At 38.1% G+C, this 18,825-nt stretch overlaps 1 protein-coding gene across 1 annotated transcript in view; it reads left to right on the forward strand.

Moving 5' to 3' along the window:
* The window catches only part of ATRNL1 (attractin like 1), a 682,244-nt gene that overhangs the window by 161,804 nt on the left and 501,615 nt on the right, over window positions 1-18,825 (forward strand). The window contains exons 16-18 of the mRNA XM_063132703.1: window positions 5,500-5,713; window positions 7,502-7,690; window positions 15,916-16,134. Of these exons, the coding sequence (XP_062988773.1) occupies window positions 5,500-5,713; window positions 7,502-7,690; window positions 15,916-16,134 (622 nt within the window). The remainder of the gene's footprint in view (window positions 1-5,499; window positions 5,714-7,501; window positions 7,691-15,915; window positions 16,135-18,825) is intronic.

The following is an 18,825-nucleotide window of genomic DNA, read 5'->3' on the forward strand; positions in this document are numbered from 1 at the left end:
GGAAGTGGAGATTAATTGGGCTATCTCTGTATGTAGATGGGTAAAAATGGAGATATTAATGGCAAAAATGGAGATGCTGAGGCTGCGATCTGAGCAACTGGGGGGCGGGGCTAGTTTTATTTATACTGCAAATGCATTTACCTGCCCAGAATTGTGGAGATGGGATAGGTAGATAATATTCATTCATTCATTAGGGCTAGGCTGAGTTGGTCCAGTTTAGATCCTTTGTTGTTATTGTGTAGTTTTGGTAGTTCCACATTCTGGGAGGATGCTGGGAGCGGGAAGCATGGTTGCAGCTTTAAAGAAAGGGTGGGAATTTGTGGCTCCAGATATTTTGGCCTACAACTCTCATCATTGACTATGCTGGGTAGGGCTAATGGGAGTTATAGGCCAAAATTTGTGGAGGGCCACAAGTTGCCCATCCCTGTGTTAAGTGAAAAGAATGCTTTGCTCTGAAAACCTTCAGGCCCTCAGTCCACCTCCTTCTACAAATAATTGAAATAGACCCCCAAATTCACCACTGGTAAGGAGAGTCATTAACACGCACACATACATGGACGCATACATTTATGCGCACACATACATCTTCCAATGGAATGGGACAAAGAAGTATCAAATCCAATTCTTACACAGTCTATGACAGCCTGTCATTTTGACAAATTTACTGGCTGGAGAAATGGAGGTTTCGTTTTCTGGGTTTTCTGAAACTTTTGCAAGGTGACATCGTACCAAGCATACTTTTATTCAAATGAATTATGTCTTGAGACACTGAAGTTCTATAAATTTGAGATAATCCACATGTAGTATACAACAGAGGCAGATAAATGCATGCACTTTAAGAAGATACCTTGGGTTAAATGATCATTTACTTATCAAAAAGTTCTAATGAAATGTTACAGTGATTTATGCTTTATCTCACTTCTGATTTTCTCCTCTACAAAAGTAATTTCTCTTTTATTCCTATCTGTCTATCCCATTCGATTTATTCTGTGTAAGTCATTCTGAATGTGCCATCAGTTTCCAGAGAAGCTTGCTGAGATTTTCCTTGATTTTCCTTCATATGCTTGTTCTTTCAAGCTCCAATCATAATGATTTAGGGCATTTGATTTCATTTTAGATGACCGCTTTGTTACAGATAGTATAGTAAGGTTCCCAAATGTAGGCATAGCAACTGAGAAATGTTGTGCTAATTTGAAATATTTGCACTTGTTTGAGTCTTGTAATTTTTTAATATTTAAAAAGTAATTGTTGTATAAAACAAAATTCCATAGGTATTTGAAACTATTTGAAAATAAACAGTTCAAATAAATATAGATTTAAATGTGGCTGAAGTGGTTGTGTGTTATTTAGAAAAATACTATGTTAGCAAAAGACTATTGATATTTCACCTAATTATATACATGCCTAAATATGAAACATTTATGCTGTATAAAATGATTGGTAATTGTGTCTTCATACTTACTTACTTCATACTTTTTATCATGATAATTATCACTATCACCACAGGCATACATAGGACATGTCTACATTGGACTTTTATCCCGTGGTTGTCCCTATGTCATCCCTGTGTGTCCACATGATGCACAGGGGATACCAGGGGCAACCATGGACAACCCCTCTATTTTCCCAGGATAACTCCTTTCCTAGATATCCCGAGTTTTCCCACAGTCCTGGGACTATCCCATTCAGGAGGAGAGTTTATTTTTATTTTTCTCAATTTTTGTTGGAGCAGAGTCTCACTCTTGCACAACCAGCCCCACTGCTTTTGCCCCCCCCCCCCAAATGGTGGCTGCAATGTCCTGCTTCCTCCCCGGATGTCACACGCTGCATGTGAATCCAGGGGGAGGATCTCACGATGAGCATATCGCAAGATCCTCCCTCCCTAGGTGTAGACATGCCCATAGCTTAGGGTGACCATATGAAAAGGAGGACAGGGATCCTGTATCTTTAACAGTTGCATAGAAAAGGGAGTTGCAGCAGGTGTCATTTATATGCATGTCGCACCTGGTGAAATTCCCTCTTCATCACAACAGTTCAAGCTGCAGGAGCTATACTGCAGCTATACTGTGACCAGATTTAAAAGAGGGCAGGGCACCTGCAGCTTGAACTGTTGTGATGAAGAGGAAAATTCACCAGGTTCTCCATATATACGAATGACACCTGCTGAAATTCCCTTTTCAACACAACTGTTCAAGATGCAGGAGCCCTGTCCTCCTTTTCATATGGTTACCCTACCATAGCTAAATTATCTCTCTAGTATGGTTTCCACATTTAAAATGAGTACCTACATTTTCAGATTCCTTTAAAAAGCTTAAATTGCTGCTACCTCTCAAAACTGAAACATCTATGGTTACACACTTTGAAATATCATTGAATTTATGAATCTTTGGTACTGTTACTAAGAAGAAAAGACAGCTGTCAGTATATGCTCTTTCTGTTGAAGAAAATCAGTCTCTACTCCAATAAAGAAGAGCAGAGTGGGAGGATATGACTTTAAAGTGTGACATGCTCAAGCTCTGCTTAGCACACAGAAGATACCAAATGGAGTTTCGGTTCTTGGCCAGTCCCCCATAATTATTTATTTACAATTTAAAGATGTAGAAGTACTCAAGGCAGTTAATAATTAAAGGCATAATTTAAACATAATGAAAAACGTAATAAAAGGAACAGCTAGAAGAACAGCAGCTAAAGGCTAGCATTAATCAGCAGTTCAACTTACTAATGAGCTAGACACTTGCAATACCAAATGCCTAACATAATAGGAATATCGCTATACCCTTTCTAAAACAATACAAGTCAAGTGTTAGACTATTCAGTGTTTTCTAAACACTCAAAGCACATTCAAAAGCATTTTCCTGGGAGTAAACCCCTTTGAACACAATGTGGCTTGCTTCAGAGTAGGCATGTATAGGATCATATGGTAATAGTGTTACAATAGCAAACATATAAGCAGGGATAGCCATTTCCATAAAAACTGTACTCAGTAGGCAGCTACCTACCCACAATGACATCATAGAGACAACTTCTCAAGGAACTGTGGTTAGAAATGACCATTCAGCTAGCAGCATTGTCAGAACTTCTGGGGTGACCATATGAAAAGGAGGACAGGGCTCCTGTATCTTTAACAGTTGTGTTGAAAATGGAATTTCAGCAGGTGTCATTCATATATATGGAGAACCTGGTGAATTTTCCTCTTCATCACAACAGTTCAAGCTGCAGGTGCCCTGCCCTCTTTTAAATCTGGTCACAGTATAGCTGCAGTATAGCTCCTGCAGCTTGAACTGTTGTGATGAAGAGGGAATTTCACCAGGTGCGACATGCGTATAAATGACACCTGCTGCAATTCCCTTTTCTATGCATCTTTTAAAGATACAGAGCCCTGTCCTCCTTTTCATATGGTCATCCTAGGGACTGACATCCATTCCCACCCTCTTCTCCACACAATAAACACAGATTGCACATTGATGGTAAATATCACTCTCCCCAAATTCTTTTTAAAAGTCAAATTAGGTACCACCTCTCCAAAGTCTTTGAAAGACCTACCCTGAAATGTCATTACCCCTTGGCCTTTACCCACAGGTACACTGGTCATGTTCCCCAATACAGGAAAAGCAATGGTCATATTAGAAAAGCACTAGCGGTTTTTGCAAAAGGCCCTTGGTTCAGTCCCTACAGAGTTCCATAGTAGTGATGGAAAAGGCTGCCATACCAGCATGTGGCACAAGTAAGCACAGCAGCACTTTTAAATGGCATCCCAAATACCAAGCTTCAACATATCTATTCAGAAGTAAGCATGAGCAGCATGCCTACTCAGAAGTAAGCAGGGCTTGTCTCCTCAGACATCAGCAGGAATGAACCCCTCAGCATTTTCTGCCCCCTCTCCCAACAGGGAACAGCTCTTATCTCTGATTAGGTGCTGTGGGAAGGGGGGAGATTTAAAATTACCTCCTTATGATGAGCTTCCCATGCTTTTATGGGTGCATTAGTCCCTTAAAGGGGTCCCCACTTCCCCCACCCTCCCCATGAAAGTAGAGGCAACCCCCTTTTAACTCTAAAGACCACTCTCGCTGCTTGGATTTAGACACATCAAAATTAAAGCGGCTTGAGGACTTTATGAGGAAGGGAATTCAATACAGGTTTGCCACTCCTGCATCCCTGCCAAGTGTAACATACAGGGTACAGGAGGGCAAGCTGGTATCCTTCAGTTTCCCACTGTTGTGCACATGTGCATCTGTGGAAAACCATTGAGGGGGAGAATATATGCACACATTTCCTGGACATGTGGAAGTGTGGGGAAAAAATCTTGGTCCTGTTCTTTGCACAAAAATAGGATCAGGAATATATATATTTTAAAGGGCTCCAACTGCAATCAAGATTTTGGACAGTGACCTTCTCATCTTCTCTGGTGGACCTCCCCTAATTATCTGGGATCCTACTTATATATCATGGTAATTGCATAGTTTGAAGCTGAGGGTTAGGTTTTTCTTTAGTGTAAGTGCAATTCCCTTCTTCCTGGTGGTGGTGAATTAAAAAGGGGGGGGGAATGTCTCTACTATCATAAATGAAAGCTGTTTTTCATATTGTTAATCCCTCCCCTTGTAAGGGGAGGGGTTAGAGGGAAGGTTTAATCTTTCCCTCCACAGTAGTCCCGACCAAACTGGAGTCGCTTGTGCCTACACTCAAGTAAAAAAACATCCCTAACTCTCAGCTACATGGTACATGATTAGTGCAGTGTGTAGTTTGGTTCTGAGTGGGACACTTTGTCCTTACACACATTGCTTACAAAAATAACAGGAATAATCAGGCACTTTCTAAAGGTCAAGTGGAACAGAGAGTTTAATCTTGGTTTCAAACAAGGAACACATAAAAGTATAGCAGCACCCATTTTTGTCCGTACTTTGTCCCTACTGTGAAATATTAAGTAGGTTAGACTGTACCTCATAGTCATTTGCTCAGTCAAAGATAAGTAGCTTATCCATTAGTCTTTTAAAGCAAATGTAGAAAAATGTTATTTTGGCAGTTCACTGGGATACAGAGAGCATTGGCACTGAAATGGTTTGAAAAATTGGTATTGAAATTGTTTGGAAATGTCTACTTGAGCAGTGATTAACTTAACACAATACTTATTTTCCTTCATCTGTTTCTATTGGCCTCCTGTAATTTTGCATGTATGTATTTGATCTCTCCACCCACCCCAGCAGTTAGTGTGCAATAATGAGTGGAAAACAATCCTGTGCTCATACTGGTCCTTCTAGGTTTACAGTTTGAAAAACTAGATCGTTGTTAATCTGCAGCAGCTTTTAGGAAGACATAATGTAGGAGTTGAAACTTTTAGTTAGATTAAACATACTATTGGGTTATGGGCAAATAGGAGGGGAAACCACTATTAAAGTATTTGCAGTAATGGTGCTGTATTGATGTGAAGGCTGAAGAGAACAGAAAATGCAATAATTAACTGACCAATTGATTCATGTGGTACCTTTTCATTCTACTTTACAGAAAATATCACCTTGGGTGGGTCTACGCAAGATCAATATCTCCTACTGGGGATGGGATGATATGTCTCCCTTTACGAACACCACATTGCAGTGGCTTCCTGGAGAACCAAATGACTCTGGATTTTGTGCCTATCTTGAAAGGGCTGAGGTTGCAGGTCTGAAAGCAAATCCATGTACTTCAATGGCAGATGGCCTTGTATGTGAGAAACCTGTTGGTAAGAAAGCTTTAGAACAATTAGTTCATTAAGTTGGTTTACTATTTTTTTTATCATGGATAGAATGGATGTTGGATAAGGTCTTGGTAATAATGCTTGATATGTTAATTATTGGGCTTTGGTAGGGCAGAGGGAATATTCTTCTGAAAAGCAGACCCCATATATCTGAAGGTGTGTGTGTGTGTGTGTTTAAATGATACTTGGTGTTATACCAGAGTATTTAAGTAAAGACAAATGCGGTATTGAGGCTTATGCAATTTGATCCAGTGATTTCTTTTACATATTGGAGTTCAAATATAACAATGAAGCTCCACCATTGTGCTGATGATAGTGTGAGTCCATTAGACAGATTTTGTTATTGAATTAATCTTATGAAAAAAAATCCTATTTGAGGCAACACCTTCATATATTAGGTTTTTCATGGAAACTGCAAAACATAAATGAAATGTACAGTGCTTCAGCTGTTGGGTGGTATAGAAATGCAATAAAATAAATAAATAAATAGAGTCTACAAATTATTTCCTTTCTTATGCAGACTTTTGTATTCCCTAAAATGATAAACATAACATAATCTGTGATTACAACTTGTTGAGAGAGACAGCAATTACAATTTAGGTATAATTGTTAAGGTGCTTTCCATAGCAAGGAACTCTTGCAACTGCAAATTATTCAAGTGTTGGAGATTTTGTGCTCTTTCAAGAAGCTTGTGGATTTTTCTTTACTGCTAGAAACTGTTTTCTTAGTTTTTACTATTAAGCAATTGCAAATGAACTCTGATATAAACTAGTGGAACAATTTGCTGGGTCCCTCCTCTTTTTAAAATTTTAGTTTAGTATTTTACCTTGCAGAGAGTGAAAAAAGTATTGAGAATAACGCTATTAGGTATAAAACCCATCCACGTAGACCTGGTTCGCATGATCAATGCAAACTTGCCCATTTGCTGTCATTTGTTGTCATTTGTATAGGATGATATGGATTAATCAAAGTCATGTTACGTAAAAATCTTTTAGAATGGGGAAATGAATGGTCCTACCTATACTTCTATTTGCTGTGGGGATTAATTTGTTCTCATACTTCACAGTTATTTCTTATGAAAAGAACATTAAACACCTCTGTTTCTTCACTGTTTAGATATATAGGTTGTTGTGTTTTGATTTCATGGACAATACATGCCACTAAAGGAGACAGAATGTACCCTGCTGTGAAAAATGTTGTCCTTAATGTATTAAAAATGTTCCTCTTGTTTGCTCTTTGCATTTGTACTCACTGCAAATATATTCGCCAGGGGGCAGATGCTCACTTGACAAATCACGCTCTTAGACAAAATGCACACTGTTTAAGGGAGAATATATCACCAGTGAAGTAAATAACTATTGTTTATGCACTATTTAACAAATGCGGTAGAACCAGAAGGTCATGCATTACTGTACCTATTAAAGCATATTCAGTCATATTGTTTTACAATATATGTACAGTTATCTAAATTGACGTTTGGATTTTAGATCACATATACTAATAACTGAATCCAAGTAAAATAACTTGTAGAATATATTTTCCTTTGTAAAAATGTAGCTGAAGTTTGCAACGTAGAAAAAATGTGTGAAATAGCATAAACTAGTTTTAAAATTAAAATAAAATAATCTTACATATAATATAAGCATCACCTGAAAGTATTCCAGAATAAAGAAAAAGAAAAAAAAATATTTGTATTGCATTATATATACTCAAATAATAAAGAAATTTAGGAGAAATACTAATTTTCTACTTTTTTGTTTCTTTCTCCTTCAGTTAGTCCAAATCAAAATGCCAGGCCCTGCAAAAAACCGTGTTCCTTAAGGACAACGTGTTCCAACTGCACAAGCAGTGGCATGGAGTGCATGTGGTGTAGCAGCACAAAACGCTGTGTTGACTCAAATGCGTACATAATCTCATTCCCATATGGACAGTGCCTAGAGTGGCAGACCACCACCTGCTCTCGTAAGTATACGCATGAAATGAACATGGTTAATTATGGCACTTAGTAGAATGATAAAAACTAAAGATAGTATGTATCTAAGTGGACTTGCTACAAAACATTATAGGGTGGATTCCTCCTGTTCCTGCCAACCGGCCAGCCAGTCAGGTATAAGTCTCAGCAAAGCTGTTGAGGCTTTGCCATTTGTAACTACATTTTATTAGAACTAGTTCGGAATGTCAGAATCTGTGCAAACTTATCTCTGTCATAGTTGTCAGGGAAAGAATTGAAGGTCTAGTTTCACTCCCCTGCCTCAACCTTGATGCTGTTAGACTTCACTGGGGAATGGATAGAATGTTTAGAAAGGTTGGGGACCCTTGTTGAAGAGTCACTCAGATTGTAGTGGGGTGAGCAGTGCCGCCCTGTTTGGACACGGGCATGGCTTACGGACTAGAGCCCTGTCTGTTGCGTGGTTTGAGGCAGACCTAGGTCTCTTTATAAGCTGGAGCAAAGGCTAGGATCATCTTTCGACTCATGGCCCGAAACCCCTCCCTGTTTGGATCCATTACTGTTTGGGACTATGAAAGCGCTCTGCACAAGGACTGTCTTCTAACTGGACTTTTTATTACTAAGGACAGTGGCATTAAAAGTACTGTGAGGCATTTCATAGACTTGAACTTGCATTTGCTGTGGACTGTGTGTTTTGTTTTCTGGTCAGCTCAACGTAGTGGCAGGCTGGGATTGATTGTGACTTTTCCTCTGCTAACTCTGGTGGTGGGGAGTTACCAGTGCTAATGCAGAAGCACAGGACTCCTCGCGCCTGAGATTTTACCTTCCCTGTGATTCAGTGTAAGGGTAGACTGGGGCTGATTTTTATTGTTGGGCTTTTTCTTTGCAGACTCAGGTGGCGGGGAGTTCCTGGTGCTAAAGTACAAGCATGGGATTTCTTGTGCCTCAGATTTTTACCCACCCTGTGATCTTGTTTAGGCTTTGGCCATGTTCCCTGAGTTACCAATGTGTGGCTGCGTTTGGACTAGCTCCCTTGGGGTGGGTTGTTAAGCCTTTCAAGAATTCCCCATTGTGATTGCCTGAAGGATTGTATCAGGAATCTTTCTCCTCCATTGGTCAGGTTTGGAACCTGTTTTGGGGAACTTTGAGATGGCAACTGTGAAACCAGGTTGTTATTGTAGTGAGTAGCATTTTGACTATATATTACCTTAGAGCCTAAAGCTTTCTGAGCCTATCAGCTTTAAGTATTTCTGAAGTGTGTAACCATTAAGCTTTTCTCCATGGGATTTCCTCCAATAAAAGAAATCTCACTGATTGAATGTCTCTCCCATGTCAGTTTGCTATCACGTGTGAATGCCAGAGGGAATGGGAAACATGACACAGCCATACCCTCTTCTAGAATATTCCATTACATTCCTCCTCTCCCCTGGCTTGCTGTCCCCTCCTGTAATAGTCAGCCTGCATTCTGTGCCCACTGAGAATTCTCAGTCACCATTGGCCTTGATGGCATTGGATCATAAAATCTAGTTTACCAGCCTACCAACAAAATACTTTCTACCTTCTCTGCTTCTGGAAATTTCCTTCCCAAGTTTCCAGCCATCAACCTTAGGAATCTTGAGCTAGAAAAGATCACCTCTCTAGGTCTAAATTATGGTATGGTCAGCCATGTCTTTGGCTTATCCCTTGTATAAGGCCACTGTTGTCTTGCTGGTTGGAAAAACATCCACAGCATTCCTGAGAACTCTGATGGGGGCATCATCTGAACAACTTAGAATTTAGTAGAACAGAAGTTGCAAAAAGAATGTGCTTCAGAATTTGGAAGGGGTATTGCATCATTTAAAATATGCTTCTGTCCATCTATTTGAATGCCATCCTGCTTCCCTATGTTCAAGAAAGGACAACAAAAGAAGTGTGTTTAATTTTGTTGTCATTTGAGGCAGGTCTATAAAATTTTATATTAAATAAACCTAATGGGATTTGTTGCATGTCAATTCAATATGCTATAGAAGGAGAAATGTCTGAAATTGTATTTTGTATCCAGCCAATAAAAAAATTACATTACCATAAGAATTTTATCAGAACCAAGCTATTTAGAGTGCAAAACAAACAAAAAAGAATCTTCCCATAAAACATGTTTTTCCTATGATTTATATCTAATTTTTTTGGCTAATGATTTCATTTTAATTCTTGCTCATTTGCACAAAAATGTGTCTATATCTGTACTATTTATAGAATAAGAGTGGAAAGATTTTTTTATCACTTTATAAAACTGCATGGGGTATTTCATAGCACCACAAACGCATGGTATGAGATAAAACCTCCTACATAAACTGGGCAGAGATGAGGATGGTATAATTATTTTTATAGTTAGGAAGGAAAATAACACCTTTTAATTTAAGCTTTTCAGTTATTTAGTTTGGCAGAAGAAACCACTTTGTTCTTTGTAGTTTTTTGAAGCTTTGAGAACATTAATTGATGGGAAGACATACTTATGGCTCCACTATAAGTGCTGGAAAGGGTTCTTCAGCATAACTGTGTTTTCCACCTGTATTATCCTTTCCCTCCAAGTTTCCCAGCTTGTGAATTACTCCAGTTTCACCATTTTCTTTATCATGGAATCCTAGAGCTGAAAGGCATTCCTGCTTACAAGATGTTTTGCTTCAGTTCATCTTGCACATTAATCCTTGGTAGAGCATTATTTCATCCAGGTCCCCATATTGACAAAGTCTATTTTTTCTCATTATGCTGACTATCACTGCTTTTTGGTTTTTTGGAATTAATGTTTATTTTTTTTAAAAAAAAAGCAAAACAATAATTATATCATGACAGATATTGAACATATTATGAACATATTCTCTGAAATGACAGAAGTCTATAAAATAGAAAAGATCATAGAGACTATTCTTTTAAGTTTTGTTGTATTATATGATTGTTCTAAAATAAAGCAGTACTTAAAAATGTGTACTTTGGCCAAAGAACACAAAAAGTGCTGTCACAGACTAGACACACTAGTTTGTTATGCCAAGAACCTCTATTCAAGATTATTCTACATCATCAGCTGTATTAGTATTCCAAAGAGCACTTCAGTTTTATGGAGAAAACAATGGATGACTGCCAAGAAATATGTAGTTAGCTCCTTAGTTTTCCTTCTCAAGGAGTGAATGCTACACTCTACAGCATCAGTAATTTTTTAAATGCATTCATTTAATAGCAGGACAGGATGTTACCATTCTATAGTTTATTGTTTCAGCACTATATTTTAGCATCCCTGCTGTTCTGGAGGGCATTGTGTTCTCTTAATGTCAATAATGGCAAGCTAAATCCAGGGTCAACAACAGTAATGTTGCTCTGACTGAAATGGCAAATTCTACTTTGAAAGTGCACTTGAATAAGCAATCTTAAGCCAAATCTTCAAAGGGTAGTGTTGTGCTACTCACTATTACAAAAATAATTTCTGGAAAATAACAAGCTGATACAAGGCAACCCAGAGAGATCGCTTAATCACAAATGGAATAAACTGGAGAGCTCTGAAAAGCAAATGTCTATGTAAATGCCACCATTTAGTTCTGTACATTGAATAGTTATAGACTGTTTGTTATGTACTGAATTTTCTACAAGAACATTGTTCTCAAAGCAATTCACAAAAAAGTGACAAGAAATCTAAATATAATAACAGCACATAACACCAACCACAATAGCCATAATTCAATATAAATGAGAATACATGACATAACGTTGACAGTTCAACAATTCCCAAGAACGTAATAGCCCTGCAGATTCACAGCAAAAGCTTCTGTAGTTAAGCATCCTGTTTCTCACAGTGGTCAGCTAGGTGCTACAGGGAAGCCCCAGGCAGGATATGAGTAGAATAGCTCAATTTATTTAAAGCATAACAAAATTTTAAGTAAGCATTGCAATAGGTCAATTAACAGTATGTAATATCAATAGTAACAGAACATTCTATCCTCCTTAAGCAATTCATTCTGCAATTCATATTAAATCCAACAATAAAATATTTAATGCATCTCAAAACAAGCAACTGGAAAATTCAATTAACAAATAATAACTATCCTTAGTTTGAGTTTTCAGCCAGGCTAGGTCAACCATACCATACACATAAACACAGCCAAAATATCCAAATGGAAGCACCAATTCTGACCCAAATGAGACTACCACCCAACCTCCCTCACTGGGATCCCAACTCTAGCCCCATAACAACCACATGGCATTTCAGACGGCTCACTCTCCAGCAACAGAAAGACACCATCATCTCACCAGTGTTCCATGTCCTGAGCCACAAAAGGGCACCCCCATTTTCATGGCTTCTTATGCAGCAAAACACTGGGAAGTGGAAAGATGGAAGAGGCCTCCCTCCATGAATATGTTGTCTTTGCGGTTGCTGACCTCGCAGAAGGCAACACAGCAGCCTTCATATTTCCCCAAATCCCCCAAACACACAGTATTCATATTTCTCATCAGGGTAAAATAACCATTGTTGGTGTGCTTTGGCATAAGCTGCTCCATATGGGGATGGGTAATATTTAAGGGCAGCAGTCTGCATCATGCTTGAGAAGGTCCGTCACCTATTTAACCCTTTAACCCTGCTTTCCAAATGTGGCCACCAACTTCACCTGCGGGCTAGTCAATTTTAGAGGGACAGGAAGGAAAATTTGTCTCAATAAAACATGATTCGGCTTTGTAAATATTGTATTTATATGCACTACTTTATCAAAAACTAACAGATAATGCTGAATTGGACCAAACTAATCTGTCAGTTCCTTCCATCAAAGCTATAGGCTGAAGAATGATAAGTGGAAGGTTCACATAGTCTTTTTATTCATGTGGAATAAATGGTGAATTGACCCTTCAGATAAATTCTGTTTGGGACTTCTTTGTTCCTAGTGGTCTTTTAGAGTGTGAACAATAGTCTTTTGATGACATAATTGTGTTATTTGCAGCAACCTTGTATGGATTATCTGGTACATTAAGGAATCTATCAAGATACTGATCTTTTATTTGACTTTTTGGCTTTCATTTTCAGAACTGCTTTGTTTAGTTAAAGTGTTGACAATAATTACTCCTAAATGACAGAGCTGAAGTAATATAGATGCAAAGAAAGTAGTTAATATTGAAGTGTGATGACAAACACCGCAATCCATATATATATATATATATATCAACTATAACATAGCTGGTTTGGGGTTTCTCTCTATTAGAGTTTATGTTGGACTTAGAAGGGTCATTTCCCTCAAATTTCTACAACTGTTTGCATTGTTTTCTTTTCCATATTTAAGGAAGAAAAATATGCTGCTAAAGCAGGCAATTTTTTGTTATTTAATATGCACATCTCTTCTAGTTTAAGTTACTGTTGATTTCATATGCAGTTTTTTGTGGTGGGAGGTGGAATTCCCACACAGGATCCTCCTAAATTTCTGTTCATGGTCCAGCAGTATATGTGTGCTTATCCATACTCTGCAAATGATGCCAAAAGTGTGTGTCAGGATTCTTTTCCTTGCATTCTTTTAGAAGTAGATGCTGAAAAAATAACATGAGAACCAGTCCTTAGTAGTGCATATTGCTGGCAGTATTTTCTTCCAGTAGCTGCAGAAGCTATTCAAAGACATTAGTTAATTGAAGGTTTTGGGGTGTTTATCTCTGTGGTGACACAGGCTCACAGAAGGAGGGAAGCAACAGAGTCCATCTAATCCAGTCCCTCCTCCGTAGTCCATAGATTTGCCACAAAGTAGATACCTTTATTTGCTTACTGCTTCCAGTAAATGTTTAATAAATGGTTATGCCAACACACTGCACTAGGTAGTGTGGTACAGCACTTGGGCATGGGATGAATGACGAGGCCCTAGACAAAGTTATTACAAAACAAACTTTGATTTTACTTGAGGATTTTGTAAAGCAGCAGGTTAAACAGTTTTTGAGAATTTTTCTTTTTTAGAAAACAAATTCCCTACTTTTAGAACTGTTTGAACAGTTAGCCATAAGAGCAAATGAAAAATAATCAGAAATAAACACACTTAGCTAACCCTAGTGACTGGATTCATACAACACGACAACCCATCATAGGTAAAAAGCCATGGTTGGTTCCCATGTTTTCTGAACTTGAACCACTTCCTGCTGGGTGTCTTGTCTGTGGGCAACAAACCACCCTGACAACCCATGGCTTGTTCTTGGGGTTGTTTAACCCATGATGGGTTGATGTGTCATCTGAACCCAGGAAAGCCAGCCCAATGTGGGTTGTGAGATATGGTGAGTGAGCTTCTCAGCAAGAGTGGCAGAAACCCCTGCCGTTCTTCCTGAGCAATCTCATTCATGCATTCTCATTCATGTTGATTCCACGTGGCACTTTGGAGGGGCTGTCACTGATTTGACAACCCCTTAAAAAAATTCAGGCCCCAACATTTGTGCAAATGGGGCCATAAATTTTCTTTTAAAAAAATTGACCCCAGGTATTAGCACAAAATGTCTTTGTTATTTTTTTATTATCATTCCCTACCACTGTTTTTTCACAGTTGCAAAAGTGTGCACTTACAACTGTCAAACTACGTATAGCCTTGCTTGAGTATTACGTTGTGTATTTCATCTACCAAAGGGAATGAAATGGACCAGGAAACATACAGCCATTGGCAGTTGTAGGTTGGTGGCAGGGGGAGGGGAAGGGGACCATATCAGCCCATTAACAAAGTTATCATCACGTTTTGAAGTGTGGAACTGACCTTTGGGGCCCTCTGCTTTCCAGCACACTCTTTCCCCTGAGCCTCCACTAAGTTGTTTTAAGACTGATCTAGATGATGCTCAGGGTTTGAAGTGTCGAACTGATTTCACTGTACCTGTGTCCTTGCCCTTGTCTTTAGGTTTGTATAGGAGTATTATAATTCACTATTTTCTTAGAAAATAGATTTAAAAATATGGACTGAAATATGGCATACAACTGCTGTATGTAGCAGAGAAAAAAAATAAAAAGGTCCAGACTTGTAGGCACCTGAGTGCAATTGCAACTCCTTTGCTGAGGGAATGGCACTGTCTGCTACTAGGCCTATCTGCTGCTAGGCCAGGTTTAAGGTTTTGCTACTGGTGTTTAAAATCCTAAACAACTTGGGACCAGGATACTTGAGACAGCACCTTGTCCCTTAAAAACCTGCCTGGTCACTGAGGTCATCAGATGGTGAAGCTCCTGGTGGTTCCACATGGACCTATGGCAAAGCTGGTGTCCACCCAGAATAGAGCCTTCTGTGGAATCCCCTGCCTCTGGCAATCAGGCAGGCACCAACGTTGTGTTGTTTTTGGTTCCTGCTGAAGACATGTTTATTTCAAGAAGCCTTCCTTGATTGACCAGCCATGGTTCTAAATGTACTCTATTTAAAAACAAACACACACTTTTAATACTTTAAAGCTCAAGATACTAACAAAACCCCAGAGACCACACACATGTGCCTTCAGAGAAAACCTGATCTAGTAAAAAGTCATTGTCTTATCTATTTTGAATCTCACTGTATAGAACTAATATAGGAATCAGTCTCTAGACAAACTACTAGGGAAAAGATTCAGTTTAGTCTTTCAAATTCAGATGACTGAGGTGGTGGAGATGTGTCATATTCTCCAAAAAGAGGAAGAAAACTGGAATAGCCAAAGATATAACTGATGTTCAGTTCCTCCTGTACCACTCAGACTCTAAGAAAAGTTCAGTCTGTCAGTCCCCCTAAAGAAAAATGAACAAAGTGTGTCCAATGATGGAATGTCTTCCTCAGACATGTTTGTTTGGCTCCTACTTTATCACTTTTAGTTTAGGCTCAATTTGATCTTCCCAAGATTTTATCAGTATTTAATTTGAATTTGCTGTTATTGTTGTATCACTATTGATTTCCTCTTGAATTTCAGCTGATTTTATATGTGATTTTATATTGTTTCATGTTTATTCTATATGCACAGAACATAAACTAAAAGTGGGGTAGACACTTCTTAAATATGACACTGCCTATCTTGTTATGGATATTGTATGGACATATGCTTCAGATGGAGAAAAGACTACTATTGCTTGGAAAGTTATAGTTACAATATTTTATTTTATTTGAAGCAATACTGACCGTGATTTTTTTTCTTCAGTAATTTACATGAGAGCAATTGGAGTGTATGAGACAAAAGTTGAATTGTACTAAACTGTTTTCATATCATTAACAAGAAACCTCTCACAAGCACTCAGCTTTTAATTATAGCCTTTGTATTACAGCTCAAAACTGCTCTGGGTTGAGGACTTGCGGACAGTGTCTGGAACACCCAGGATGTGGATGGTGCAATGATCCCAGTAACACAGGCAAAGGCCATTGTGTGGAAGGATCTTCAAGGGGGCCAGTGAAGTTCAATGGAATACATTCTACTGAAATGGCTCTAGACAACAATCTTTGTCCCAAAGAGAAAAATTATGAATGGTCTTTTATCCAGTGCCCAGGTAGGACCTCATTGTTGTTGCTGCTGCTACCTACATCCAATAAAATAATAGAACTGCTAATGACCTGTTTCCAAGAATAGGATAGCTTCATGCGTTATTTTGTTAGTATATTTTCAAAGCTTCTGTAAAAATGTGAGCCTTTTGCCAAAAACATTTCTCAGCCATTCTTTTCCTCCCCACTGCCCTTGCCACCCCCCTTCATATATAATATATTTAATTACAGGCCATCCAAATCATATACTCAGGATGTGTGCTCAGTAATATGGTGTAGTTAAATATGTCTTCAAGATATTGAAGAACTTACAAGTTTTCACAAACTGTAAAAACATACTTATTTATTTGTAACATTTATACCCTGCTACTTCCTCCAAGGAGCTCAAGGCAGTGTACATGATCTTCCTTCTCCTCCATTTTATCCTTGCAACAACCTTGTGTGGTAGGTTAGGCTGGGAGTCAGTGACTGCCCCACCCAGTGAGTTCCGTGGGTCTCTCCAGTCCCATTGAAACACTCTAAGCTCTATACCACACTGGCATAATAACATCTCATTTTTTTTATTTCGTCATAAATAATTTCATGAATAATAGGAGGGTTGTTATTTCTGACATGCAGAGATGTGTGAAATACAAAGTTTATTTGCAAATATTCTGTGGCTTGAGAATAAGTGTAGATATTGAACAAGTTGTGGCTAAAACCTCTTGTAATTCTTCTTCAAGAAGCTCTGCGGCTTTAGGATAGCAATGCTGAATCAAAGACGTCAAATAATGTTTTCAGGTTCCAATCCAAAAGTTAATCTTCTGCCTCTTTCTGAAGAATAAAGCAAACAAACAAGAGAGCTAACAGAAAGAAAGGAAAAGGTAGAGGGGTGAAGTAGTTAAACTCTAGAGCAGATTTATGTGAAAACCATTCAACTATTCGAATTGGGATCTAATGCATGATTGGCATACTCTAGGTACCTTGGCTAGACAAAATAGACAGTTTTTTCATTGCAGAATTAATAAGTTTACATAGTAGTTCTGGAACTTCACATCTTGATACATTTACAATAAACACCACTCCTGGCTCTTAAGCAATTAAACATCTTGAGTTTACAATTTCATCTCACTCCAGCATCTGTGCCAGTAAATTCCCATAACCAAATATCAGCACAGTTAACATTCTGAAGATGTTTGAGCCCTATACCTATTTTTAATTTTATTATTTTATTTCTAAATTTCACTCTATTTCTTATCCAAGTACCTAGGGAGATATACAGAACATAAAAACAGCACAGCGAAACCAATTAAAACTGCTTTGCTTTAAAAATTGGAATAAAAACTCCCTTTAAAAACACCAACAGCAGTACAGTTTTATACCTCAACATCTCCAAAGGCCTAGAAGAACAAATAAGCTTTAGCCATCATCCTACAACACATTAGTCTGGGCCTTGGTTATCATGGCCAAAGCTATAAGGACAAAATGACCTGGAGCATGCAGCAGGGTATTATAATAAGATGTAGGACAGAACTCAAATACTTTGCATAAACGTATGTGTCCTCTATGAAAAGTGTTGCCCCTTTTTAAAAAAATGGGGGTGTAGGGGAGGAAAGCCTACAAACAGGCAGGAATGTTCACAACAGGTGTGCTCTTTCTCTGAGACCCATTCAGAATGGGGACAATGTAATGCTTTTTTCAATGATGTTGACATCACAAAGACAATTCAAGCAGTAGCCAAATGCATCTTATGATCCTTGATTGTTTGACATCTATATTCAGCAATAAAGTTTTTAAATTATTTTTTTAACTGAGGACTAGTACTGTGGAGGAGCAGAGAGACACAAAACGGCAAGCATGGGGTGGGGGAGGGGAGTTACAGGAAGCATCCCCCCATATAAACATTATTTTTTGTGAACCGCCCAGAGAGCTCCGGCTATTGGGCGGTATAAAAATGCAATAAATAAATAAATAAACATTTTGGGCCTTCTAATGAAATCCCCTGTTTATGTATGAAAGGCTTGCTCTTGAATATTCAGCACAACCCTAGTAATACTGATCCAGATTATGAATATGTTGGTTTAATAGCACCAAAATATTGGTTTAATAGCACTGTGAGATTTGTAATGGGCTAAATAAAAAAATCAAAACTACCCTATTTCTTTGATTCTAAGACACACTTTTCCCCCCATATAAACATCTCTAAAAATGGGGTGCGTCTTAGAATCGCGGGTGTGTCTTAGGTTTTTTTTTTCTGTTGGTGGTACTAAAATTAGTGTGCGTCTTACAATCGATGGCGTCTTACAATCGAGGAAATTTGGTAGTAAGTGCTAAGTTAACAGTTCCCGTATTTTTGACCCATATTGGGTTTATTGAATTATTCAGCCATCTTTATTTAATCAGCATTACAAGAAATAATTCAATAAATGTTGAATTCAATGTTGTTGTTTTTATACTGTTTTTATGTTTTTTAAATTTTTTGTATACTTTTAATGCCTACTATTTTTAATTGTTGTAAACTGCCCAGAGAGCTTCGGCTGGGGGGCGGTATATAAATGTAATAAAATAAAATAATAAATAAATAAATAAAGGATAAACAATGGATGCAGAATTAAAAATGATTTAACAGTGCTCCACGATGAAGAAAAGAATGTAACATCTGTTCATATAAAACCAAAGAGAATAATCTCTTAAGGATAATTTGTTTAATAAGTGCTTTT

The sequence above is a fragment of the Elgaria multicarinata genome, chromosome 8, assembly GCF_023053635.1.
Source record: "Elgaria multicarinata webbii isolate HBS135686 ecotype San Diego chromosome 8, rElgMul1.1.pri, whole genome shotgun sequence".
Lineage (NCBI taxonomy): Eukaryota > Metazoa > Chordata > Lepidosauria > Squamata > Anguidae > Elgaria > Elgaria multicarinata.